This window comes from Carettochelys insculpta, chromosome 21, assembly GCF_033958435.1.
Source record: "Carettochelys insculpta isolate YL-2023 chromosome 21, ASM3395843v1, whole genome shotgun sequence".
Taxonomy (NCBI): Eukaryota; Metazoa; Chordata; order Testudines; family Carettochelyidae; genus Carettochelys; species Carettochelys insculpta.
The window spans coordinates 2,310,601-2,336,572 of record NC_134157.1 but is presented as its reverse complement, the minus strand read 5'-3'; the positions used below and the strand labels follow the sequence as shown (position 1 = coordinate 2,336,572).

Sequence of the window (25,972 nt, the reverse complement as noted above, 5' to 3'; positions counted from 1 at the left end):
CATCAGCGTGGACGCCCCTCTTTGGGGGTGGGGGGCCTCGCAGGCTGGATCCAGGCAAGTTGCAGGCCATAGGCTCTCCACCCTGACGGGAGCATTCCACAAATACTTCTTAGAAATGTGTATTTCTTGCCAAACTCTGTGAGCAGATCCTGCCTGTTGCCAGGCCTCTGATACAAGGGCTTATGACTCAGGGTCTCTTACTACAACTTGACCCCTCACTCTGCCCATCTCCCCGACTGCTCCTCTGTGCCCCCTGGGCACGCCCCACAGTTCAGGCACCTCTGCTGTAGAACCTGAGCTAAAACAGCCCACTCCATCAGCCAAGACCGCGAGCAGCTCATGAGCCTCCATGCTGTCAGTCCCCGGAGGGGGACAGAGTATCACGCCATGGAAGCACAGGTTACCCATCTAAGCGGGCCCAGGGCAACAAAAAAAGTCTTCAAATCACATTCATAGACAGATGCCTGAGGTACGTCCTTCACTTCAAATGGCAGGACATGGTCACAAATGAAGAGCTTTGGAACAGAGCAGGATAAGCTCCACTTGATGTTCAACTCAAGAGAAGAAAGTGGGGGTGGCTGGGCCACAGTCTCAGAAAACCACCATCCAGCAGAACCTGTCGAGCTCTCACATGGAACCCACAAGGAAAACGCAGTGGAGGAAGACCTCACACAATGTGGAGAAGATCTACTGAGACTGAAGGGCAACAACTGGGGTACTCCTGGGGCCAGCTAGAAGTTTTGTCCTGAGACAGAGTGAAGTGGAGGAGACTTGTAAATGACGTGTGCTCTACCCGGAGTCCAAGGGTTTGAGTCAAGTAAGTCAGGCCAACATAACTCACTGCATCTGGTCCCTCCCTGTTATCAGTGTCTCTCTATTTTCCTTTGCAGTGCTCGAGACAGAGCCCTGGGTTTGATTTGCCAGCTGGGCAGGGTCCCCCTCACAGACCTGGTGGGAGAAAAAGATGGAATCCCAATACATCCTTTTCTGCCCGATTTGCTTTTCTGACCACCACCGTGCTTTGAGGAGTCTATTTTTCATTCTTCCTGTACCTCCTGCCCAGTACGTAACAAAGGTACCATAACGACAGTGAAGGAAGCTTTCGCAACTCACCCCCATGCAGAAGATCAGCATGGGGCCAAGGCACATGATCAAGAAGATCGGCATATGGCCAAGGCGCCATATATATATGTCCCACTTGAGCCCACAGGGCTCAAGTAGGACATATATGATGCCTTGACCATCTGAGTAAGAGGTACACAGGCCTAGCCCTTTGCTGGAGATGCTGAATGCCCCCCTCTGGGTGCAGCCTACCTTGGAGTTGAGATCCCGGTGGTAGATGTTCTTGGAGTGTAAGTAGATCATCCCCCTGGAGATGTCAGAAGCCAACTCCACCTTCTCCTTCCAGGTGAGAGTGATATCCTTACTGGCCAGCAGCTCTTCCAGGCACCCACCGTTAACATACTGGAACAGAGACAAGCAGGGACGGGGTGAACAGAGGCTCTGCAAAGCCAGGGAAACCCATCTCATCAGCCCCTCTCTCTTGATGCTGGTGAGTCCTGCAGCAGGTCCCTGATCAGGGCAGCAACGGGGGCCGGGCCAACACTCCCACTGAAAGAGAATAATGGCTTGTGGTGCAAGCCAAGAGATTTCCACCACAGGGAGTACTGCAACCGAAGGAAATCAGGGCTGAGCAGTGCAGAATTACAACCCGCAGCACGCCGGGAAAGCAGCAGCACCAGATTAACCCCTGCAGACCCAGCACTCCATACCCGCTCCAGGGCCTCCCAGTCTGCAGTACCTGGAGGAACTGCAGCTGTGATGCTGGCTGTGTAATTTAAACCGGAACAAGTGAATTTCAGCCTGGCACTCGGCACCCGAGTGGAGTCAGGCCCGGTGCGTGGCAGCTGCCATGCAATCTTCCCTCTCCTGCCTGTGCTGATGCAGCTGGACCATGACCTAGCCTAGCACACCAGGGCCCTTCTGAAAGTGGCATGCTCATCATGTCTGAGGTTAGTGCTGGGAAACGCTGCAGGGCTTCTATTGCCTTCAGGCACCTGCTCTAATTCCCCTCCTTGCTGAGCCAGCACTGGCCTCCCTCAGCCCCTCAAGGGTATTCTGACAGTTTTGGTCCAGCTCTTGCCCCAGTCTCTGCCTCACTAATTCACACTCCAAACAGACACTGCTTTCTGTCGTCATCCCTGCAGAGAAAACACCTTATGAAATCCCCACGCAACCCCATCCATGTGTCGGGACAGAACCCAGCCGCTGAAGGCATGAGTGCCTCCTACTACCACTAAAGACCAGCTCCTTTAGCTCAAAGTCCATAGGAGACCAGGGGACATCTAGGTATGTCCCAGCCGCCGGAGAGGGACAGTGACCATCGTGCAACAGTGTGGGTCACGTGCACGTTGCACAACCGTGTCTCCTGTGGAGAGTGCGACCGCACGAGTTCACCCCCTCGGACCCTGACTGCCCTCACACAATTAAAAGCAAGACATGTCCTAGCAACAAGCCTTTACCTCCAGAATTGGGTACAGCTTCTCGTCCTTCACGCAGATCCCGAGGTACCTACAAGCCAAGACAAAAGCTCAGCGTTAGGTTTCTTCCCTAGCACAAGACGACTTGAAAGATGCAGCGATTGTAATTGCGGCTCTTGACTTAAAAGCCTGGGCCGGGCCCATCTCGGCCACTGCCTCTCTTGCGGCACCACACACCTGACAATGTTCGGGTGGGAGAGCTTTTGCAGCAGGCTGATCTCACGCACAATCACCTCCTGGTCCACATAATTCTTGTAGATTTTCACCACCATCACTTTGCAGGTCCCATTCTGAGTCACCTGGAGCAACACGAGGGACAACCCAGTGAGAGGCATTTAGCATATGCCGGGCCCCCAGAGGAAAGGGAACCCTTCCCGACACCACACACCCAAGCCTGGTCCCCTCCTGCCTTGGGGTCTAACACGTGACACATAGTCACACCAGCTTTGCATCAGAGTAAGATACTGCAAAAAGGTCACAAAGCATCACTGAGGCCAGGTTTACATGAGCCATTAAAGCCAACTGTAGATATGCAACTCTAGCTAAGGCCATTGCGTAGCTAGAACCGATTATCTGCAATCAACCTGCCTGGCTGTCCTCACAGAGGGAGAAACTCTCCTGCCAGCCTCCCCTACTGCTGGTGACCTTGAGGAGTACAGAGGCCGACTGCCGACACCAGATGGTTCAATTTTGTTTGGCTCTACCAGACGCGTGAAACTGAACCCTGGAAGATCATTCCTGACCGGACTGATCTGCCACTTAGCAAAGACACGCCCTCTCTCAGGCATTTTTAGCAAGGATATCTATTGCCCCCAATGGCAAAGACGGGGCTTGACTGTGGTGAACACAAAGGGTTCATTAAGGCTGCTGGACCTGGTGGATCTTGGTGGGTTCTAGAGACGGCTATCTAGTGTCATGGCCAGCGGTCTGCCTAAATCCTGAGCTGGGGACACGAGTCGCAGAACAGACAGCTGACGCTATCAGCGGGGGAATTTCTTGACAAACTCATTTTTGTCGAAAAGTGTCGATTTGTCAAAACCGGAACCGTTCACTTGACAAAGCCGAGTTCCAAACTTGTCCCACCTCGAAAAGAGAAAACATTTCCAAATTGTCCACATATTTTGTTTTGACATTTTTAACACAAACCACCCTGGTTTTCTGGTTTGAAACGACCTGTCATTTCAAAATCTAATTTTGATGTTTTTAAAAGGTTTAAAACAGAAAAAACAGAAAAAAGGCCAAAATTGAAACAAAACATGTCAAGATTCTTGAAATCAAATGTTTAAAGGGGGGATCCAAAGAAAAAAATACCCACAAACCATCCTTCAGGACCCCAGCTTTTCAGCTTGAAACCTTTCATTGTGATTCAAGACAAGAAAACTTTAGAACTCCCAAAAATACCATTTCTTGCTGAACCCGACCTCTGGCCAAGTGTCCCTTTCGTGTTTTATTTTTAACCAAGGTGACCGTCAGGTGGAGGAATCAGCTGGTACGGCCTTAATCAGTCTCTTGAAGTTACGGCTGGGGCTCTCAGGGTAAACCCAGGCACACTGTTTAACTTTCTTCCCGTTGGTCATTTGTTCAAAGGACAGAACCATTAAGCACAGAAGGACACCAATCAATGCTCCCAAACGTCACGTTTGATACGTCTACCTGCCGGTGCTATCTTACAGATAAGGTTACCAGCCCCAAGCAGCAGGTGGACTGAACAAAGGGACTCACGTCAGTCCAGTTCAGACTGAGCGAGGAGTGCTAATTATAACTGGGGCTGCCAGGTAAATTAGCCATGGGGCAAAGTTCACTCTGATCCTGCTGCCTTCTGAGAACAATGCACTCAAATACCCAATACGCCGACAGGAAGAACTCGGGCTCTGTGTTTAAATGGAGTGCAAAGAAGGGGTTTGCTAATCTCTAACCAAACTTCACAATGTGCATTATTATTCCATGCGCCCTCACTGGAGGATTCAGACAGTGCTGATGCACTGTAAGAACCTCGGACTCGGGGGGTTTTGGGCTGCCAACACTTCCACATCCGCACGTGAAGTGTACGCTGAGTTTCTGGTAGAGGACCTGTGAAGATAAGCACTGTGGGATGTGCTGTGCCACCCAGCAGCGCCCCTAGCAGCAGCCATCATGGAGAGATGTCTGAGCAAGGATGCAGACCATCTACTTGCTGCAGACCCTAAGCTCTGGCTCCTGAGCCTGGCTTGACCTTAACTCTGCTGCTTGGATTTAACCTTCCCGGGCACTGGACCTTGACTTTCTGGTGTCCTAGCCTGGTTCACCCCAACCAGTCTCCTGAGGCACGTGGTGACCAAGCAGCACAGACGGCCCTGACACACACAGTGTGAATGGCATTTTGCTCTGCAGATGGGGCGGGGGGGCGTTCCCAAAACCTGTGGCTGTGCAAAAGGGGTAGAAGGCATCTGAGATGTCCACAGTTGTGTGTCACCTTCTTGGGGCACCCAGGCTTGGGGGTGATCTTGTTATGCCCCTGCCTCCAGAGCGAGAGGGCCTATCTTGCGGCAGCTGTGCGTCTGTGCCTGGATTGCAGCTCTCTCCTCAGATCTCTGCCAGCCCTAGTGCACTTCGCAGGTCAACATCAGGTGTACCCCAATCACTGAATGCTCCAGAAACATCCCACTGCAGTGTCCAGCCCCATCATTGGACATGCATAGTCATCACCAGCTAACCTGTCCCAGGGAGATAGCGGGCAACGGCAGGAAGGCTGCAAGTCAGGATAGGGCCTGTGTAACAATACAAGGCTGTAAGCGATTCACAATGAAAAAAAAAGTTTGTCAACAAAGAACAGAATCCGCCGATTCCAGTGAGTGCGGAACAACATGAAAGGGAAGAGCTGCAACTAAAGCACGGGGGTGACCCACTCCTCCAAGTTCCTCTCACCTAAGGCAAGTTCTCACCTGAAACCCTTTCAGCAGAGCTTGCTGGTTTATAGTCAGCACGGTCCAGACTGTCGTGATTCCGCCAGGCCCTTCAAGGGGTTTATCCGTAAATCGATACTAAAAGGCTTCTTTTCCCTTCCTCTTATAGTCCAGTAAGCCTCTGACTCACCCCCAAACAGGACTCCCGTTGCTGGCTCTCTGGTATGCTAACACGTTAATTTGTCAATTCCACTTGCAACTCCCATTGTATTTAGCTCACAATGCTTCATTTATATGGAGCCAGGCATAGCTGCACAGACCTGCTTCTATCTGGAAGTCCTGTTTGCCCTGTTTGCCCACTCTGCTGTATTCAACTTGATGCATAGCGTCAATAGGTTCAGGTAATGCCTCCTGGAGGGTTCATGTAGATAATTATATTGGAGACCGGTGTGTTTCTGTCCTTCGTTTGATACTCTGCACGATGGCTTCTGGCTAAACTCTATGAAAAGAGTGTGTTGGGTGTAATGAGTTGGTTAGGGCTCACTGGAGTTGCTGAAATACAGTGAATCCGTTGTCAGCTGGCACGGGGGGATTCTTAGATACACAAGCCGCAAGTTCTAAAAAGCTTTCGGAAGTGCAAGCAGAGAGTTCTGGGGAGGCTTATTAGCTTGTTAGAGTGCCGACAAACTGCAGCTGGAGACAAATGTGGGGACCCATTATACAAATTCTGTGCAAAACTGACAAAGGTGCCAATTATCTTCCACGCCTGTGCACCACTTCTGGAGACAGGCCACAGCACACCTCATCCCGGCTTCCGAGCAGCCTCCTCCTCACCCACCCGCCCTAGACAGGCGCATTGGGCTGGCCAAGCTACCCAAGTCTCCTGGACACACATCGCGCACTTCACCGGGATGCAGAAGTGCTGAGGAGCCTTTCAGAACTGCTGGCACAGGGTGAGTCGCCAGGGATCCGGTTTCTCGCTGATATCACCCTTCATTAAAAAGCAAGGTTTTGCTCTCAGCACTACAATGCAGTGCTTACTAAGCAGGTACCATCTCCACTGCCGTTCATTTTTCATTTCCTGCCTCCTCCCCCTCTCTCCTTCTTCAAGCCTGGGTCCGGGCTGCCTTCATAACAATGATAAAGAAGAGATTCCACGGCCCTGCCCTCCCCACTTGGGTCACAGCTGGCTCTTTGCTCAGCTGATTTATTGCTCAGCAACATGACTCTCCTTTCCCTTTCCCTTCCCTTCTGCCTGACAATCCGGTTACACACATCATTAGTGTAAGCTGCAGGGTAGGCGTTCTCAAGGTGGAAATGCAGAAGGCAACAACCGACATGATACCACCAGATCTGCTTTTGACTGAGATCTTGCCCTAAATGTGAATCCAAGTCCCCAAGACGGAGGAGACCAGGACATCAGTCAGCTTTTGCCTTTCCATGGGCCAGATCCTAAAGGGCAAGGAGAGTTGCCATAACCAGCTTCCATGGACTCTCCTGACATAAGGGAAATCCCCATGTGGTACGCAGCCAGCATAGGTAGCTCTATGCCCTCTGCTCTCCACCACCTAGCGGTGGGGACATTCCCAGGTGGGTTGAGGACATGGTTGGAGCACTGAGCTCTCCCCAGTCACCTAGCCAGCACTGCTTACAGCTCTGAATTTATGCAGGGGTCCTGTTCTGCCCTGCGGCAGCCTGAGGCTCAGAGGGATGGAAAAGCACCTCCTGGGCTTTCATGACATGAGCTGAAAAGTGATAAGGGCCTTGTGCTGGGCCTAAGTCAGGAGACAGAGAATGAAGTTTAAACTCTGCCCATCAAAAAGGAGGAGGATGACAGTGAGCTGTGAAGCCTAATTAGTTTGAGGTCCTTAGATAAAAGGAGCTATAGACGTTCAAAGTCTTATCTCCAGTTATGCCTAAAACCCCAATCAGGAAAAATCCATCAGTGGCTTTGCCCTTAACTGGGCACCACTGTGGAATTTTAAAATACTAGATAGCTCTTCATGAGCTGAGGCTCACATGCACCCTGAGCCCGAATGCCTGAACATCATGTCACAAATAGGGAAACTGAGGTATGCAGCGGGGAAAGGGACTTGTTCCCAGGTCACAGGATGAGACAAGGACAAAGTGGGGGAGGAAACCCAGATGTCGCAAGCTGGCCTTGTGCTAAACCCAAACCAAGTCGTGCTTCGTACATACCTTGCTGTGCACAAAGGAGACCTAAACGAGACAAAGCGGTGGAGACATGGTCGTTACAGACACCATGTCAGTGACCACACCAGCAACATATGTTTTCAGTGTTGTGAGGCTGCATTAATGCGTGTAAAGCTCTCTGGAGGACAGCAACTACTCAACTTGCCACAGTTACAGGACACAGGGCCCAAGGAGACCACCAGACCTACAGGGAACTGGGAAGGCCAATAAATCAGCCTGCTTAGTAACCATCAAGCTCCAGTCTCCAGCCAAAGTCAAGCCCCAGTGAAGGGCTGCAGCCAGGCCCTGTCCTTCGCTGCATTCCGACTCTCTGAACTCAGGCCTCTCATTCAGCCTTTATTTTTTGTATATTTTCTTAATAAAAGCCAGAGTATTTCTATTCAAGCTGTGTGTCTCCAGCCTGCCTACTGCTGGAATCCCATTCAGCAGCGGGACAGACTGAAAATGTCATGCACTATAGAAGCAGCAATGGTTACTACGGCAATTTGCTAAAGAAAGGCAGAGGAGAGAGAGAAGAGGCACTCCGTGTAGGTGCGCGTGAGTGATTACTCCCCCAAGGCCCCAGTAGGAAGTGGGGCAGGCATTGTACAGGCTTGAAAAGAGCTATTGTGCCATTTGAGCCGGAGATAACCTTTAAAAGTGGGCCTCTCTGCTTCTCCTCTCCTCCGTCCCTATCCCTCTCGAAACGAAAGCCACCAAAACTTCACACAGACGCTGCGCCAGGTACCACGGTGATGGACGTAAGCTAAGACAGCACCTTGAACAGTCATCATGCAGTTAGGCTTCCAATGAACTACTAAATTTCCTGATCTCCAAGGGGCAGAGCCCCTGCTGGTCCAGATCAGCAAACTACCACTAGCTTCAGCAGAGCAACAGTGACACACACCAGCTGGGAGTTGGACCCATGTAGGTCAACCGATTGAGCTGGTTGCATGGAGAAGACCAGAGGTTATGTCTTATTCCCATGCTGGCTTCGGCATACTGGCTAGGAAGAGCCACACTATGACAACTCTGACCAAACTGCTGGAGCCGTTGGTAATTTGTTCCCATCTAATGCATGTGCCACATCCCCTTACGAAGACTGCTGTGAGCTGCAGCGCTCGGGGGAGTGGGAGTAGAGGGGGCCACTCAAAAATAAAATAGCAATTGAAATAAAATTTCAACTCCCCTCCTGGAGCTGAAAGCTTGAGCCCTGTCCTAAGGAAACTACAGGGCGGTTTGCACGGGGGCACAAGGCAGCGGACAGGGAAGCCAGCTAGGAAAGAGGTGGGGGGCCCAAATGAAGCACAAGCGTGCCACAACCCCTGCACAGACACTCTGAGCACTCTGTCTTGGGGAGAAGGGGGATGGGGTGATACATGGAGAGCAGTAGTCGGGAATTTGCACACGGAGCTGTTCCAATAGCCTCCCACTTCAGCTGTGACTGATGCTGCAAGTGAATCAGATGCTCCTACAGTCAGAATACAATAGTAGCCAAATGGTAGGATGCTACGCATCACCCACTGGTATGTCACTAGGCATCACCCATGTGTACCTCAGGAGGCAGCAAGGACCAGCCTGCAGTGATCTATGGGATTCCTGCCCTAAGGCTGGGCGAGAGAAATACCCCATCCCAAGCTGCCTGCACTGGAGACCCACAGGCCATAACACCATGCCCAGAGTCTAATGCACTGTGACAATGCCTCAGGAGATGAGCCTGTGGGCTGAGCTTCCAGAGGCCGTGGGAGGCTGGTATTTTGGGAAGCGTGTGGGATTTAATTTTAGATTCCTTTTCGCTGTGCACTTTGGTTTTGTTTTTGACAGCAAATCTGCACACAGTGTAAATACCTTTAAGCCTGGACACAGCCATAATCCTTATCTGCTTTCTGGGTCCCCTTTTATCTGAGGAGCTCAGAGTTCCTGGCAACTACTGAGGAACTAGGGGAAGCAGAGAAAGAGAAGCAGAGACTCTCCGGGGGTGACCCCATGACATAGGCGTGGACTTGTGGGCATGCCGGGGCTGGAACACCCGCAGAAAAAGCAGTGGGTGCTGGGGCGGGCGTGTGGACACTTGGTGGAGGGCAGAGAGCAGCGAGGGAGCTGGCAGGGAGTCTGGGCAGAGGTTGGAATAGGTGGGGACAGGTCACAGTCCCAAGGAGGGGTGGGGATGAGGCAAGGCTGGGGATGGAGCACCCTGGGAACAAAGGGAACTCAAGGCCTATGCCCAGGGAGTCAGCGATTTGGTCAGGGGCTGAGCTCCTGGCTTCCAGGTCCATGCTTTGAGCACAGCCCCTTTTTCTCCCTCAGCAAAAACCAAAGCGGCCCCCTCAGAGCCCCTATGGAGGGAGAACCGAGCTCTAATGTAGCAGGTTTCTCTCCTCTCGGACGCCGAGCACTCTCACAGGGTGAGCTCAGAGGCAGAAAGTCTGGCAAGTAAGACAGAAGAGCAGAGTCCTGCCAAGACAGACGTTGGGAGGAGAAGTTCTCCACATGGCCACATTTATCCTGCATGCTGACAGCTGCTGCACAGCCCAGGGCAGCTTATCTCACGCTAAAACAACACGAAGTCCTGTGGTACCCTACAGATTAACAGATTTTTGGAGCATAAATTTTCATGGCAAAGACCCGCCTTGTCAGATGCATCTGAGGAAGCAGGTCTTTGCCCACAAAAGCTTATGCTTCAAAAAATTTGTTAGTCTATAAGGTGCCACAGGACTTCTAGTTGTTTTTGCGCAGACAGATTAACACAGTTCCCCCTCTGACACTCATCTCATACTATGTCTCCCAACCCCCTGATGCTTTACCTTGTAGACTTTGGAGAAGAAGCCGCTGCCTATCAGCTCCGCACTGAAGTTCTCCCAGAACTCAAGCTTCCTGACGGCCGTCCGAAGCTTCTGCCAGCGGTCAACATGGTAGTAGGTGTCGGAGGACTCGCCATAGTACTGCGTCGTGCTGGCAGGCTCCGGTGAGATCAGCCCCGTCTCGCACATCCTGGGGACGGCTGCAGAGACAAATCACATTGGGCCATGGAGGCTGAAGTGAGACAAATTCAGACTGCAAGTAAGGTGTACATTTCTAGAAAGGAGAGTAAAGAACCACTGGAGCAATTTACCAAAAGTTGTGGGGGACTCTTTAATCCCTGGTGATTTTTAAATGGAGAGCGGCTGGCTTTCTAAACCGTCTGCCCTTGGAATTATGTGAGGGATGTTCTCTGGCCTGCGTTCCACAGGAAGCCAGACAGGATGAGCCCAATCGTCTCTTCTGGCCTTGGCATTTATGAAATCAAGGAATCCGTGAGCTGGTGAACAACCACAGCTCTGCCAGTGCAGGTAAAACAATTCACTGTGATGGATTCAGGCAACACGTCCTTCAGGCTTTTCTCCTCCCAGCTCTCTGCTCTTGAGGTGGGAATGGTGCGGGTGTGGGGAAGGACATTTCCTGTTGTTGTTATTAAAGCCTCATCAGCTCTTGGCGCTGGCTTTTCCCAGAGGAAAGCTGATTGCTCTGGCCCGGCACTTGGACCACAGGTTTCAGGAAGGTTGTCACTGGGAGCAGCCTTGGGAGAACTGAGCAAGTCGGCATCATGCCGACGTACCAAGTGCAAAGCCTAAAGTTTCCCCATGTGGGGACTCCACTCTGCACCTAGCCTGGGAAATTACAAAGCTCTTCCTTCTCCTGCCGTACACAGATCCAGAGAGCAGGTCAGGGCAGAACTGGCTCAGGGGCAGGGACACAGCCCGCCTGATGGAATCAGTACAACACCTTCGAGGTGGGAATCTCAGTGCCCAGGAGGGAAGGAGTATCCTGGACAGAAGGGCCTGTACAACCTGAACGTCCAGGTGACACAGGAGGGGTGAGCCCAGGGGACCAGGCTCCCAGGTCCTCCCCTGCATGAACTGCATTACCTCCAGGGCTGTCCAGTGCGCTGCAGAGGAAGTCAGCTGCCTGGAAAGGGCCCTGGAGCAAGGAACAGACTGACCCAGAACTCAAATGCATCAGCAATAGTGCTGGCCATGGAACCCAGGAGCACCGACTCCCCGACTCAGAACAACCCTCGCGAGCCGGGGGTTTCTCAGGGCTGTCATTATCGTTGGAGGGATAGGTTGCTCTGCAAACAGCACACAAAAGAGTTCCCCTTTCCACTCCCACCTAGTCACAATTTGTCCCATTCTTTGGGTGCGACAGCACAACAGCCACCGATTTCTCTTCAAGGACACATCTGACCTCCCAGGAGGGGTCTCTTTTACGGGAAAAGGCTTCCCTTTCAGAGCCTCTCTGCTCAGCTCTTTCCCACGTACCCTCTCCTCCCAGCTGACCTAGTTTATCAATCACCTCTTTGTATGCAGGAGTCATCCAGCAGCATCCTCAAGGGGCTGCAAACGCCTGTTGCGCCCCCCTCAGTCCCTGCCCTGTATTATTCTGCAGGGGAAGTGGTGGATTTTTTTTTCCTTTTTATATAAATGGGGCCATTTGTCCTCAGATTAGTGCCCACGTAGGGTGGGGGGAAATGGCCTTTTTGAAATGGCAACTTTTATCTGAAGGCCTCCTAGGATTCTGGGCGTGCACAGATCAGCGTCTGTGGAAGGACCCGACGATGGAGCAGAGCCGCACAGGGTGCGGGGGAGGGGAGAACGCCTCTTTGCCCTCTGAAGAAAGTTTGTAACTTACAAACTGTGCTCCTGTGGGAGCAGATGACAGGGCTCCGGGCCTTCCGCTGTATCCTTGGTGCTTCCCACACAGACGGTTCCTCCCTCTGGAGTTCAGTTCTCCACTAGGAGCAACGGGGTCAGACACATGAGCAGGAAAACAAGTTGATTTGAGGCCAGATTCTCAGCCTCCAGGGAGCCAAGCCAATTTAACCACCTGCAGATCTTGCCCCCTTTAGGAACTCAAAACGATTAGCCAGAAGACATCTTCAGCATCATGTGACACACGGCCCACCACGGATGAAAACAAGTTACGTCCATTCTGACCTCGATACCATCACTGGAAACTGGAGCTGAGCTGGAGGTATGACCTAGGAAGCAGTAGAAGTGTATTCCTCTTCGCTCTTTCACCTTACAAGGCCAACGGGACATGTGGGGCAGAGCATTTAAAACTAACAGAAGAAAACACAGATTGGACCACTCTAGTCCAGTTCCCTCGGGATCTAACCAGTGCTGAATGAAAGAATTTGCTGGACGATGGAGGTCAGTATTGTCTAGCACATTATCAACGCTCCTGCTGCTGACTTGGCTCTTAGAAGACCTTTGGGGGTAAATTACAGCTAAATAACAGCCCACAACACTGAGAGCCAGGACTGGTGGCTGGAAACAAACTTTATGGGACCACAGGAAACTTGGCCACATCCCTGGTAAGTGCTCGTGCGGTGAGCTAAAATCCTGCCGGATTACAGATGCTGCCAGACTAGAGATATTCATCCTGTACTGTTTTTGAAGAACAACGTGGTATTCACACGTGGAACTCATTGCCACAAGATATCCCTGGAGCCGAGACTTTATCAGGATTATAAAATGGACAAGAAATGGGCAGTTACCAGGGCCATCCAGTTATCTTGCTTGGGTCATGCCACTTCCTTTTTTTAATAGAAGGGCGACAGAAACACTCATGCTTCGTAGTGAACTGCCCTGTGGTGCACCAATATACATTTGTCCACGACACTAACCCCTGTTTCACCAAGGGGCGTCCAAAGAATTTCTTTAAATGGCGGCATTCCCTTGCCATGTGCTGGCTATCGCCCTTCTCGTCTTTTCCGCCCCTTTTCTCTTCTATTTGCCTAATCCGTCTACTGAGCTCATAAACACTTCATCTCGTGTTAGGTGTCAGTGCATCACGCAGCACGACAGGCTCTTGGTCGTGGCGGAAGGGTAGACGCTACCACAACATAAACAGCCGTACGTCGCACCAGCAGCTGGCACTAAATATCTTCCTTCCCCGTCTTCTTTCCGAACATCCCACAACGCGGGTAGCCCTCTCTGACGTCATCATGCTGGTTCAGCAAAACTAAATGGAACGCTCCCAGTCTGACCGGCTTTTCGTGCAACGAGCCAGTTTCTGAAAGAAGAGCCCGCCGCTGCGTCTGCTCTGGGGGCGAGAGGGCCGAGACGAACCGTCTGGTTAAAGGCAGCCGTTCCTGACATTTGTAAATGCGCGAGGCCCTCAGAGATCACTGCACACGTCTTCTCGGGAAGTGCTCAGGCCTGTCAGACACTCAAGCATCCCACAGAAAACCTCTTGCTCCCCAAACGAGGGTTGTGTATAGCACCCAAACACACATGACATAATAATTCACAGCAATTATTTCCTCAAGTGTGGTGAGCGGCTTAACAGAATGAGACCCACGTTAGCAGAGCCGTCCTCGCCTCAGTATCAGAGGGATCCCTGTGTTAGTCTGTATCTTTGAGAACAAGAAGTCCTGTGGCGCCTTATAGACCAACAGATATTTTGGAGCATGAGCTTTTGTGGGCAAAGACCCACTTCCTCAGATGCACGAGTGCATCTGAGGAAGTGGGTCTTTGCCCACAAAAGCTCATGCTCCAAAATCTGTTAGTGTATAAGGCACCACAGGACTTCTTGTTGTCCCTGCCTCAGTCACCCAGGCATAGAACGGCCTTGTCTACAAAGCTGCAGGTTCAATGTTTGTTACAGCTTGTTAAAATCTGCCCCCCCCCCCATTTCTCAGCCCAGCACTACTCCCCGGACATATCCCACAATGCAGCACTCAGAGCCCTCCATCTTACTCCCATATTGCTCCAGTTTTCAGTGTTCGCTCTCCGCAGGCTTGCTTGTAGGGGGGAGACTACTGCGAAGCAGGCTAGGGTGTGAATTTAACATGCATTACCCACAGGCTTTTATTTATTCTGCACTACAGGGTGCCTTTAGGTGGTTTAGCTTAATCTGCTATGGGCTAGCAAAGGAGATGCCTATTCCCAGCTATGGCTGAACCTCTCTAATCCACAACTCTCTCATCTGGCAAAATCCATGGTCCGGCATGATTCTAGTTGGCCAGGTGACCAGTTATCACGGGTGGGGCCAAGCTTCCTGTGGTCCCGTAAAGTTTGTTTCCACCCACCCGTCCTGGCTCTCCATGTTCTGTGCTGGTATTTAGCTGTAGTTTACCCCCAAAGGTCTTATAAGATTAGGGGTGATGAGGTGGGTCTTGTGGAGGGAGGAAGGTTGCCTGGGCCCCGCCCTACCATGAAGACAGCTCTGCCAGAGGGAGAGGGTCAGTCCTGCATAGCCAGTTACACCAAGGGGGAGAGCCCCTCAAATGCCTTTCCACACAGCTACAGATGACCTGCAAGCTGAGTGAAGAGCTGGGGAGGCAGTTTCCTGGGTGAGAGAGAGACAACAACAGGAGTGGGCAGGGGAGCTCAGCTCTGGGGTGAGGGCAGAGGGGCTCGGGCAGCAGCCCTGTGTAACACTGACCCACCCATTGCCTCCCTCACCCCTGAAAGAGCCACAAGGCAAAGACACTGCTCAGCTCCCAGCATTACTCAGGTACTTCCATTTCCTGCAGGCCCCCGCGGTGGTTTATTCCCTAAATTCACATCTCCAGAGCAATCACCCCTCCATCTCCTGCTGCAGGCTCGTCCTGCTCTTCACCGTGCAAAGGGAGAACCTGGCACCCGCCTCTTCTGACACTGGAAGCAAACATCCTGAGCACATTAAAAGCTCAAGCAGCCTTGCTCTGGGCTCTCTTCCAGCTAGCCTCAGGGCTCCAGCCCTGCTCTGCTAGTGGTAGGAAGGGGGACAGCTACTGCCCAGCCTACAAGAGCCAGCTCCCCCACATCACTGTTACCAGGAATTGTACTGCACAAGGCTGGGACTCTACTAGTTGTGAGCTTCGTCACAGCCAGGGCTCTTTTGCCGCTCACAGGAAGTGAACTAACCCAATGTTTGAGCAGTTATGAACAAAGAGGCCTTAGGTGTAGGGGCAACAGATGGGCCAGATGTTTGCTCATGGGTTATACAGCCTCCAATCGATGGCCCAACCCTAGCACAGGTCAACAACAAGCAAAAATCAACAGCATTTGAGCCCGTGAGTGTTGGTGCGTTTCCTAGTGATCGAGTGCTCCCACTGCAAACTCCACCGAGGTAATTAGCACTAGATGACGCGCCCAGCAGAGGGGCTATGGCACACTGGCAGGGCAGCATGCGCTGGTTCTGCAGACAGAGAGAGGACTTCAGCCCGGCACCTTTCCTGCCAGGCACAGAGCTGTTCCATCACTACTTCTGGAGCCTAAGAGCCATGCTGTAACCGGGACACTTTCTAGAGGGGAGCAAGGCCTGTTGTCCTTATCCCTCCATCTTGGGAGATGGACCATGTGGCCTTTCCCTCTGCGCCATTCTCCTCCTATTCGACTTGATTCTCCTCTCTCTGACAGCATGGTGGACCCTCTGAGTTCAGTGGTGCTTGTGACAGGTTGGATCACAGAGGTCTCCTTGTGTTTGTCAGCTGGTGTGCTGATATATTTCTCACCCTAGTCCTTATTCCAGGCAAAACCCTTTGGAGTCAGAGCTGAGCTTTTCTCCGGCCTGGGTCTCACAGTTTCTTGATATTATCTTAGGGTTGGGAGACAGCTTTCAAAAGCCATCTGAAGACTTCTGCTGATTGCTTCTCACCCCTTAATAGGCTTCCCCTGCAGTGCGAATCCTCCGTTTAACTCTCCCCATCACCAGGGAATTCAAGATGGATTCCAATACCAGGTGGCAAAGTCACATGTTTTTCTAGGACTAATCACAGTTTGGGCTTGCAGGAAAAAGAAAATAATTTTCAAAGTGTTGCCTTGAGCACTGAGCCATTAAGTCCCTTAAGGACCACTAATGGCTCTCACTGGAAATTCTAGATTAATAAGTGGGTTTACACTTCATAGTTCTAACTAGAATGACACATACACACAAATAAGAATAGACACACTGTGGGGATCACAGATGATAGGTTACTTGATCTGTTTTGCATAAAACATATTCCAGTGATGCATATTCATATTCAAAAACACAGTTCCATAAAAATATGGGGGTGAAGTGTCACACTACTTCTCATTTACGTCAGTGCCGAGGACAGGAGAGACACCTTCCTCAGCCTGGCCTGCCGCCCAGCTGGCAGCCCATTTGCTTCACTTTTGCCTGTCTGGAGGCAGAACTTACTGATGACCTGGGATCCTAGGAGCTGTGCTGTGGCAGGAGAGGGGGAGGCAAGTATATTCAGTGCAGCCAACAAGAATAGCTGCCTGCTCTTCCCCAGCCAGCCAGCCTCCTGCTTGCTTGACACAGCCTCCCAGTGGGAGGCACTTCAGCAGTTCAGTCCTCAGCCTTAACCCAGGCACCATCTGCGCCTCCAGCTTTGCTCCTCACCCCCTCCAGAACTCTCCTAAGGAGCCCCGGGAGAGGAAGGTTTTAATTGCACGTACCAGCCACATAGTAAACACTTCCTTCTCACCACGCCACCTTCCTGGCTGGAGTGTGGGATCCAGCCTTTTGCACAGCACCCTGCCTCCACAGATCACTAGCTACCTCTGCAATTCCATTCCCTGTCACGGCGGGGAGCGGGACGGTTGTCAAGGCTCTAGTACACATAACCCAGCCCAGCTGCAAGGCCACAGCTCTAGGCATGTGCGGCTGTTTTCATAACGTTTAATCAGCCGCCCAAGGCTGGCAATGGAAGCAGAGATCTGGGGTGAGGTCAGAGCCCTCAGAAGCCACAGCCGCATTAGCCTTTGGAAACAAATCATGTGTTTCTAGCCATTCTGCATTTGCAATGATGCCAAGTTAAAGCAGTGTAGAGCACCAAGGAAAACACAGGAGTACTCATGTCTGAGCAGGGTTTGAGGGATGGATTCCCTCTGATTCACATCTGACCTCCCTTCCTCATCTCTCCTGCCTCTTCTGCTTCCTCCTCTCATAGAGCCACAGATTTTAAACCAGGAATGGACCATGACAGTCACCTAGTCTGACCTTCTGAGTAATACAGGCTATGCAGCTCACCCAGAGGCCAGATGCAGAGCTGGGATTAACGGACGACAACAGTCACCTAGTCTGACCTTCTGAGTAATACAGGCTATGCAGCTCACCCAGAGGCCAGAGACAGAGCTGGGATTAGAAGTGCAACCTGGATTCCCGAATCCCAATTCCATGCTCTAATCGCTAAACCAGCTGCCTGCGTCCAACCCCCTGCAGTCCTTGGCTTCTCTTCTCTCCATATCTCACTCTGCTGCTACCTTACAAATGATATATTCTTGAGCAGCTAATTGTGACAGAAGGGGAAGGACATCCCAACTCTACACATTGTTCTGTGCCTTCTCCCTTCCCTCCCCTGAGAGTGGCAAGATTTAATTTGCATACTGCACTCCTATTGGTTAGTATTGCATACTGTAATCCTATTGGTTAACCAGGGACACAAATGTAGAGATAGACAGATGTTGCGAGAAGAGGTTTTGCTGCGGCGAGGAGCGTGGTATGGAGGGTTACAGAGGGTTCAGTGGTTACTCTTGGTTTACACTCAAGTTGCACAGTAAACCATCACAATGCACAATTTTGAGTTGTGCTTAACTCGCATTAACGCGACTTAGGCGCAACTCAAAATCCTGCTCCTCCAGCCCTGGCTCAACCCCTGTGGCCCTCGCAGCCCTGGGTCAAACACCCCGTGGCCAGGCTCCGGTTCAACTCTACCCCCCACCCCCCTGCAGCCCTAACCCACCCAAAGCTTAACCCCCCTGTCCCTTTCCCACAGACCTAGCCCACCACCAGGTGCTCCTACTGCTTCCCCGGCTGCAGAATGTGTGTGTACCGCTGGGGAAAAAAACACACCCCAACTTATGTGAAATTCGAGTTATGCGAGGATGCATGGGAATGGAACTACTGTACGTGGGAGCAGCTTTTGGCCCGTGCTGGCTCTCTGACACATAGACGCTCCTGAGCCTTATAAAATCAGAATGGAAATTTACCAGGCCTGGCACAAATTGTACTTGCCCACCCATGCCCTTTTGCAAACTATTAAAAATTCATACCTTATTTTGCTCTCCTGTCACAAAAAGTATCTCCCCCAAACAGGTAAGCAAAGGGCTGTAAAAATGGTACAGACATAATGGCACCCCACATCCTGTGCACTGAAAACACCATTCCCTCTTGGATAAAGTTACACTTCAGGAAACCAGGCTTTTTACCATGTGTGAGGAAATCCCAGGACATCCCCTACAGCACTTTAACCAATAGGATTACAGGATACAAATTAAGCAAGATGATTGGCTGAGTTTCCACAGATCTCACAATTACACCAGTGGACCAGTAGCTTTTCCTAAATGTCTCTGAAAGCCGACTAACATCTTTATTTTACGCTTGTGCTTTTTCCAAGGTAATGCTGTAATGCAGGATTGATGCCTTCAAGTCATGCAAAAAGAAAAAAAAGGTTCTTCCTCCAATACCCAACATCAGACCTTATGCACACAGAAAGATAAATGAAAATCAAGTTATGCTTTCGCACTGAGAGGTATTTTGCATCTGATTTCAATACAAATATGTTTTTCTTGGTTAAAGAAGCTTTCAGATATATGAAACCAAAACAGGAAAAATGGTAAATAAGGGCTAAACACCTCTAAGTGTCCTACCTAACTCTGAGCCATACAGCCTTGGGTGAAGTCCAAAATTGTTGACTTCACTGGAGCCAGTACTTCACCTTGGATTGTGATCCAGACCCAAACTCCCCCAAAGCTGGTGGTAGGTACAGTCAGAGAATTCTGGTTTAGGCCCATCTTTATTCACAGTCAGGAAAGAGCCGTAAGAGTGAATGATTTCCGGTATGGAACACTTGCCTTACAATGAGTGATTTCACAAACCCCTGTCGTTGAAATCAACATCCTGCACCCCACCATCAATCACAGTTACTATGGCAGTTAGTGTGTGTGAGTGATTAATTGAGCACTCCCCCCTGCCCCCATGACTCACCAGGGGTAGGAGGGAAGGCTTCACAAGCCAGAGACTAGGGACCGGCAGGCGCATCAGCAGCTGGGGCTGCTAACTGGGAAGTTTGCCTGGGAGTTCTCCCTGGGGGCAGCCCTATATTATTTGGCCTTTTGAAGTTTTGTTCCTCTTCTGCCCTTCAAGGAGGTACTAATATCGTCTGAGGGAATTGTCTGGAGAAAGGGAAAATGAACAGTAACAAGTCTACTGACAAGTCAGCTGGTGTGACCTGCACAGCGTGTCCTGTGTTTGTCTTCCTCCCACAAGACAGAAGGGATTTCGTACGTACCAAGTGCAAAGTGCTCGCCATCTTGGAAGAGAAGGTTAGAGGACTTGAGGTGCAAACATCAACTCTCTGGTCCATCAGAGGAGGTGAAGAGTTTCATGACAGAAGGCCGCAAAAGTCCTGCAGGCACAGCAGGTTGTGAAGCCAGCGAAGGCAGTGCAGAGCAAGGAAGAAAGCTGGCAGCATGGAACCTCCAAGAGAAGGCAGCCAGTTCAGATACCTCCAGTTCTGGTGGAGGAAAGCAACTGCTTTCAAGCTCTTTCCACGGGTGCTACGGTGGAGAATGCTGAGGCAGAGACCTCTCATGGAAGGGATTAGAAGATGACCCCACTGACTGGAAGTTCTACAACCATCCCCACCCCCCAAGAGAAGAAAACGGGAGGTGGTCAGGGGTCTCCCTCCAAAGAGGGACAGAGTCATCCATCTGCCGTCCAGCCCTGGAATCTCGGGAAGTTTGCTGCTTACCAGGAGCTAGAATCCAGGATGTGACAGAGGGTGTTCCAAAAATCATCAAACCTGCGGATTATTACCCCTTCCTACTTCTCTACATAGGAACTAATGACACAGCAAAGAACGACCTCGAGCAGATCACTGTGGATTTTACAACTCTGGGGAGGAAGATCAAGGAATATGGAGCGCAAATGGTGTCCTCATCCATCCTCCGTCTTGAAGGAAGGAGTCCAGCTGGAGATCCTGGAATCATGGAAGTAAATGTGTTGCTGTGCAGGGGGCGTCAGAGAGAGGGCTTTGGTTTCGTCGACCATGGGATTCTGTTTCAGGAACAAGGATTGATAGCAAGAGACATGATCCACCTAACGAAGAGAGGAAAGAGAATGTTTGCGAGCAGATTTGCAAACCTAGTGAGGAGGGCTTTAAACTAGGTTAGGGGATGGTGACGCAAGCCCTGAGGTAAATGGGGAACAAGGAAGGAACAACAAAGGCGGAGCCCTGGTTCAAACGGAGAAAGTAGGCTAATCAGCTTATTATCTAAGGTGTTTGTACACAAATGCAAGAAGCCTGGGAAACAAACAGGAAGAATTAGAGGCCCTGGCGCAGTCAAAGAAGTATGAGGTGATTGGGATAACAGAGACTTGGTGGCATGACTCATATGACTGGAGCACGGGCATGGAAGGGTATAAACTGTTCAGGAAGGACAGGCAGGGGAGGAAAGGAGGAGGGGTTGTGCTGTATGTGAAGGAGCAGTACGATTGCTCAGAGCTCCAGTGTATGGATAGAGAAAAGCCAGCTGAGAAGCACTGGGTTAAAATTAGAAGTGGAAACAACAGAAGTGATGATGTGGTTTGTGTCTGCTATAGACCACCAGATCAGGTATGAGGAAGATGAGGGTTTCTTCAGACAACTAAGAGAAGCTTCCAGATCACAGGCCCTGGCTCTCATGGGAGACTTTAATCGCCCAGATGTTTCTTGGGAGACCAATACAGCAGCACACAGACAATCCAGGAAGCTTCTGAAGAATGTTGGGGATAACTTCCTGGTACAAGTGCTGAAGGAACTGACCAGGGCCATGCACACCTTGACCTGCTGCTCAGTAAAAGGGAAATAGAAATTAGTGAAAAAAGGAAATTAGTGGGTGAAATAGAAGTGGGTGGCGACCTGGGCTGCAGTGACCATGAGATGGTAGATTTCAGGACTCTGACAAAAGGAAACAGTAAAATACAGACCCTTGATTTCAGAAGAGCAGACTTTGATCCCTTGAGATGGGCAGGATCCTCTGAGAAACTAATAGGAAGGGGAAAGGAGCTCAGGAGAACTGGCAGTTTTTTAAAGAAGCCTTATTGAAGGCACAGGAACAAAGTACCTCGATGTGCAGTAAGAAAAGCAAACATGGTAGGCAACCAGCTTGGCTTACCAGGAAAATCCCTGGTGAGCTCAAACTCAAAAGGAATGCATATAAGAAGTGGAAACTTGGATGATGACTAAGGAGGAGTATAAACATATGGCTGGAGAATGCCGGGAAGTACTCAGGAAAGTGAAAGGGAAGTATAGACTGATGAGCCTTACTTCCGTCCCTCGAAAAATCATGGAGGGGATTCTCAAGGTCATGCCTGACCAATTTGATTAGCTTCTACGATGAGGTAACTGGCTCTGTGGACATGGGGAAGTCAATGGATGTGATATACGTTGATTTTTAGCAAGCTTTTGATACAGCCTCCCACAACATTCTTACCCATAAGTTAAGGAAGTATGGATTGGATACATGAACTGTAAGATGGACAGAAAGCTGACTAGATGGTCAGGCCCAACTGGGAGTGATCAATGGCTCTATGTGTGGTTGGCGATCAGTTTCAAGCATAGTGCCCCAAGGATCAGTTCTAGGGCCAGTACTGTTCAACATCTTTCCTAGTGAAGTGGATGAGGTGACAGATTGCACCCTCTGCAAATTTGCGGATGACACTAAGCTAGTGGGAGAGGTAGATACATTGGAGGGTAGGGACAGGGTCCAGAGTGACCTAGACAAACTGGAGTGTTGGGCCTAAAGAAATTGGATGAGGTTCAACAAGGACAAGTGCAGAGTCCTGCACTTGGGACGGAAGAATCCATTACAGGCTGAGAACCAACTGGCCAAATAGCAGTGCAGCAGAAAAGGAGCTGGGGATTACAGTGGATGACAGGCTGTATGTGAGTCAACACTGTGCCCTTGTAGCCTAGAAGGCTAATGGTATATTAGGGTGCATTAGCAGAAGCATTTCCAGCAGATCTAGAGAAGTTATTATTCCCTCCATTCCACATCTAGGGTATTGAGTCCAGTTCCAGGCCCCCCAGTATAGAAAGGATGTGGGTTTATTGGAGCGGGTTCAGCAGAAGGCACCAAAAATGATTAGGGGGCTGGAGCACATGACCTATGAGGAGAGGCTGAGGGAATTGGGGTTATTTAGTTTGCAGAAGAGAAGAGCGAGGGTTGATTTGACAGTAGCCTTCAACTTCCTGAAGGGGGGCTCAAAAGAGGTTGGAGAGAGGCTGTTCCCAGTGGTGACAGATGGCAGAACAAGGAGCAATGGTCTGAAGTTACAGGGGGAGAGGGGTAGGTTGGACATTAGGAAAATCTATTTCACCAGGATGGTGGTGAAGCACTGGAATGTGTTATCTAGAGAGGTGGTGGAATTTCCATACCTAGAAGTTTTTAAGTCCCGGCTTGGCAGAGTCCTGGCTGGGATGATTTGGTCGGGGTTGATCCTGTTTTAGGCAGGGGGCTGGACTAGATGATCCCCTAAGGTCCCTTCTAGCCCTAGGATTCTATGATATATCTCAGCGTTGACCATTCCACATGAGAGGTCCATCTCCTGGACACTACAGTACAAATCACTGATGGTCACATCAATATCACTCTATACCAGAAACCCACCGACCACTATTCTTACGTAGTTGCCTTCGGTTTCCATCCAGGATACATATATCGTATATAGCCAAGCCCTTAGAAACAACTGCGACTGCTCCTGTCCTACTGACAGAGACCAAAAACTTCAAGATCTCCAACAGGCATTGGTAAAACTTAAAACTACCCACTGGGAGAAGTAAAGAAACTGATTGACAGGGCCAGACAAATACCCAGAAACCGGCTGCTTCCAGATAGGCCGAAAGGGGTTGAAAACAGAACAACACTTGTCATCACCTAGTGCCCTCAACTTGAACCCCTCCACTGCATTATTGACCATCTACAACCTCTACTGGAACATGATTCTTTACTCTCACAGGCCCCAGGTGACAGGCCTGTTCTTTCCTGCAGACAGCCACCCAACCTCGAGAAAATGCCCACTAGCAACCACACACTATACACAGAAATACTAATCCTGGAACCTTGCCTTGCAAAAAACCCTGTTGCCAGTTCTGTCCCCATATTTACACTAGACACACCATCACTGGACCTAACCACATCAGTCACACAACGAGGGGCTCATATTCCTGCATCTCCACTCATGTGCTACATGCCATTATGTGCCAGCAATGCCCCACTGCTATGAACATTGGACAAATTGGACAGTCCCTTCGCCAGAGACTGAACAGACACAAATCAGACATTAGGAATCTTAATACGCTTGAATTGGTCAGTGAGCACTTAACTTGACAGGACACACCACTGATGATTTAATGGTGTGTGTATTACAACGAGATTTTAACACCAGATTACAAAGGGAGATGTCTGAATTAGAATTCGTTTTCAAGTTTGATACCTATCACTGTGGACTCAACAAAAATCTCATTTATCTTACTCATTATGAGGACAATTTCCCCACCTTCGACATTTGCATTGATGGTAGACATCCCACTTAGCTTAACTGACACTTCCCAGAGGTTTTATTCTCTCTCTCCCGCCTTTCTTCCCCACATTTAGCTGATTCCTCAGTTTTCTTTCTATCTTTTTTCTCTCAGTAATACTCCAGATCTGAAGAAGTGGGTCTTTCCCACGAAAGCGCATCACCTAATAAATAATATTGTTAGACTTTAAGGCTATATCTAGATTGTTGGCTTCTGTCAGGAGCCTAGAGGTCTCCCAACAGAAGTCTGCCAATCTGGGAGCCTTCTGCCAACATCCCGTTCATCCTCGTTTCACGAGGAAGAATGGAAGTGTCGGCAGAGGGGGTCTTCCCGACATATGGCCCAATGTCGAGGGGCCAAATGTTGGGAAAGTCTCTCCTGACAGAACTGTTGGCAGGAGATACACAAATTACACAAAGCTTTTGCATATCTTCAGCTGACAATTCTTGGCAACCTAGACACACCCTAGGGCGCTACAGGACTGCTTTCTTTGTCTTCAGTCTGTTGAGTTTTACCAAAGCAGTGTATTTTCCTAAAAAAAATATGGAGATATATACCCATCTGACAGAGCTGGAAGAGACCTCGAGAGGTCACCAAGTCCAGTCCCTGACCTCTCGGCAGGACCAAGCACCCTCCCAGACAGATTTTTTTTTAAGTCTACTTCCCCAGAGACCTAAATGGCCCCCTTAAGGGCTGAGCTCACAACCCTGGGTTTACAAGGCCAATGCTCTAACCACTGAGCTATATCCCCCCCCACCCAGAAAACATTCCCTCCATTTTACCCATTTTAAAGTTAGGCTAATGAGCGCACAGCACTGGGCTAGTGATTCAAATTTGAGAGACTTGATCAAAGGGCTCCTGAGTTACCTACCATCCCCCCAGGTTCCTTCTGCTGCTTTGTATTCTTACGCTGAGATGTGCTAGTGACAGCTTGAATCATAGATGGTTTGACCTCACCCTTCAATTAACATAACTAAAGATGAATTAGTCACAAGGCCCCCTCAAAATAAAAAGAAGTAAACTGTGTTGCTGGATGTCATCAGTGACAACTGCATTCTGGGGAAATGGAATCTACGTACTTTTGGGGAAAAAAACAGACGTGAACGCTTGCCAGGAGGGTGTGGCACTCTGCACCTCGAAGTAGCACCCTGGCACCTGCTCTTGGCCCTGGTGAAATAACGATGGTATGATCTGCACAAAGTATACGCTGTGAGAAAGCCTTTTAGAAGTCTGGGTCTGCTGAGTGTTAATATCCTGTTGATCATAGAATCATAGAACACTAGGACCGGAAGGGGCCTCGAGAGGCCATCGAGTCCAGTCCCCTGCCCCGACGGCAGGACCGACCACTATCTACACCATCCCTGATAGACATCTATCTAATCTGTTCTTAAATATCTCCAGCGAGGGAGATTCCACAGCCTCCCTTGGCAACTTATTCCAGTACTTGACCACCCTGACAGTTAGGAACTTTTTCCTAATGTCCAACCTAAACCTCCCTTGCTGCAGCTTAAGCCCATTGCCTCTTGTTCTGTCCTCAGAGGCCAAGAAGAGCAAGTTTTCTCCCTCCTCCTTATGACACCCTTTAAGATACCTGAAAACCGCTATCATGTCCCCCCTCAATCTTCTCTTTTCCAAGCTAAACAAGCCCAATTCTTTCAGCCTCTCTTCATAAGTCATGTTCTCCAGACCTTCTAGTTGCTCTTCTCCGGACCTTCTCTAATTTCTCCACATCTTTCTTGAATTGGGGTGCTCAGAACTGGACACAATATTCCAGCTGAGGCCTAACCAGCGCAGAGTAGAGCGGAAGAATGATTTCTCGTGTCTTGTTCACAACACAC

General features: G+C 50.2%; 1 protein-coding gene across 2 annotated transcripts in view; it reads right to left on the bottom strand.

The window, feature by feature from the left end:
* Positions 1–25,972, bottom strand: part of LOC142023880 (dual specificity testis-specific protein kinase 2-like) — a 69,478-nt gene that overhangs the window by 28,289 nt on the left and 15,217 nt on the right. Inside the window, exons 1-5 of one of the 2 annotated variants that reach the window (XM_075015291.1) lie at positions 10,728–10,967; positions 10,420–10,616; positions 2,718–2,839; positions 2,523–2,571; positions 1,315–1,464 (exon numbers count right to left, since the gene is read on the bottom strand). In XM_075015291.1, coding sequence (XP_074871392.1) covers positions 1,315–1,464; positions 2,523–2,571; positions 2,718–2,839; positions 10,420–10,605 — 507 coding nt within the window. In that variant the 5' untranslated portion in view covers positions 10,606–10,616; positions 10,728–10,967. Of the gene's footprint in view, positions 1–1,314; positions 1,465–2,522; positions 2,572–2,717; positions 2,840–10,419; positions 10,617–10,727; positions 10,968–25,972 lie in introns of those variants that run through there. The other variant, XM_075015292.1, reaches the window with a different exon arrangement.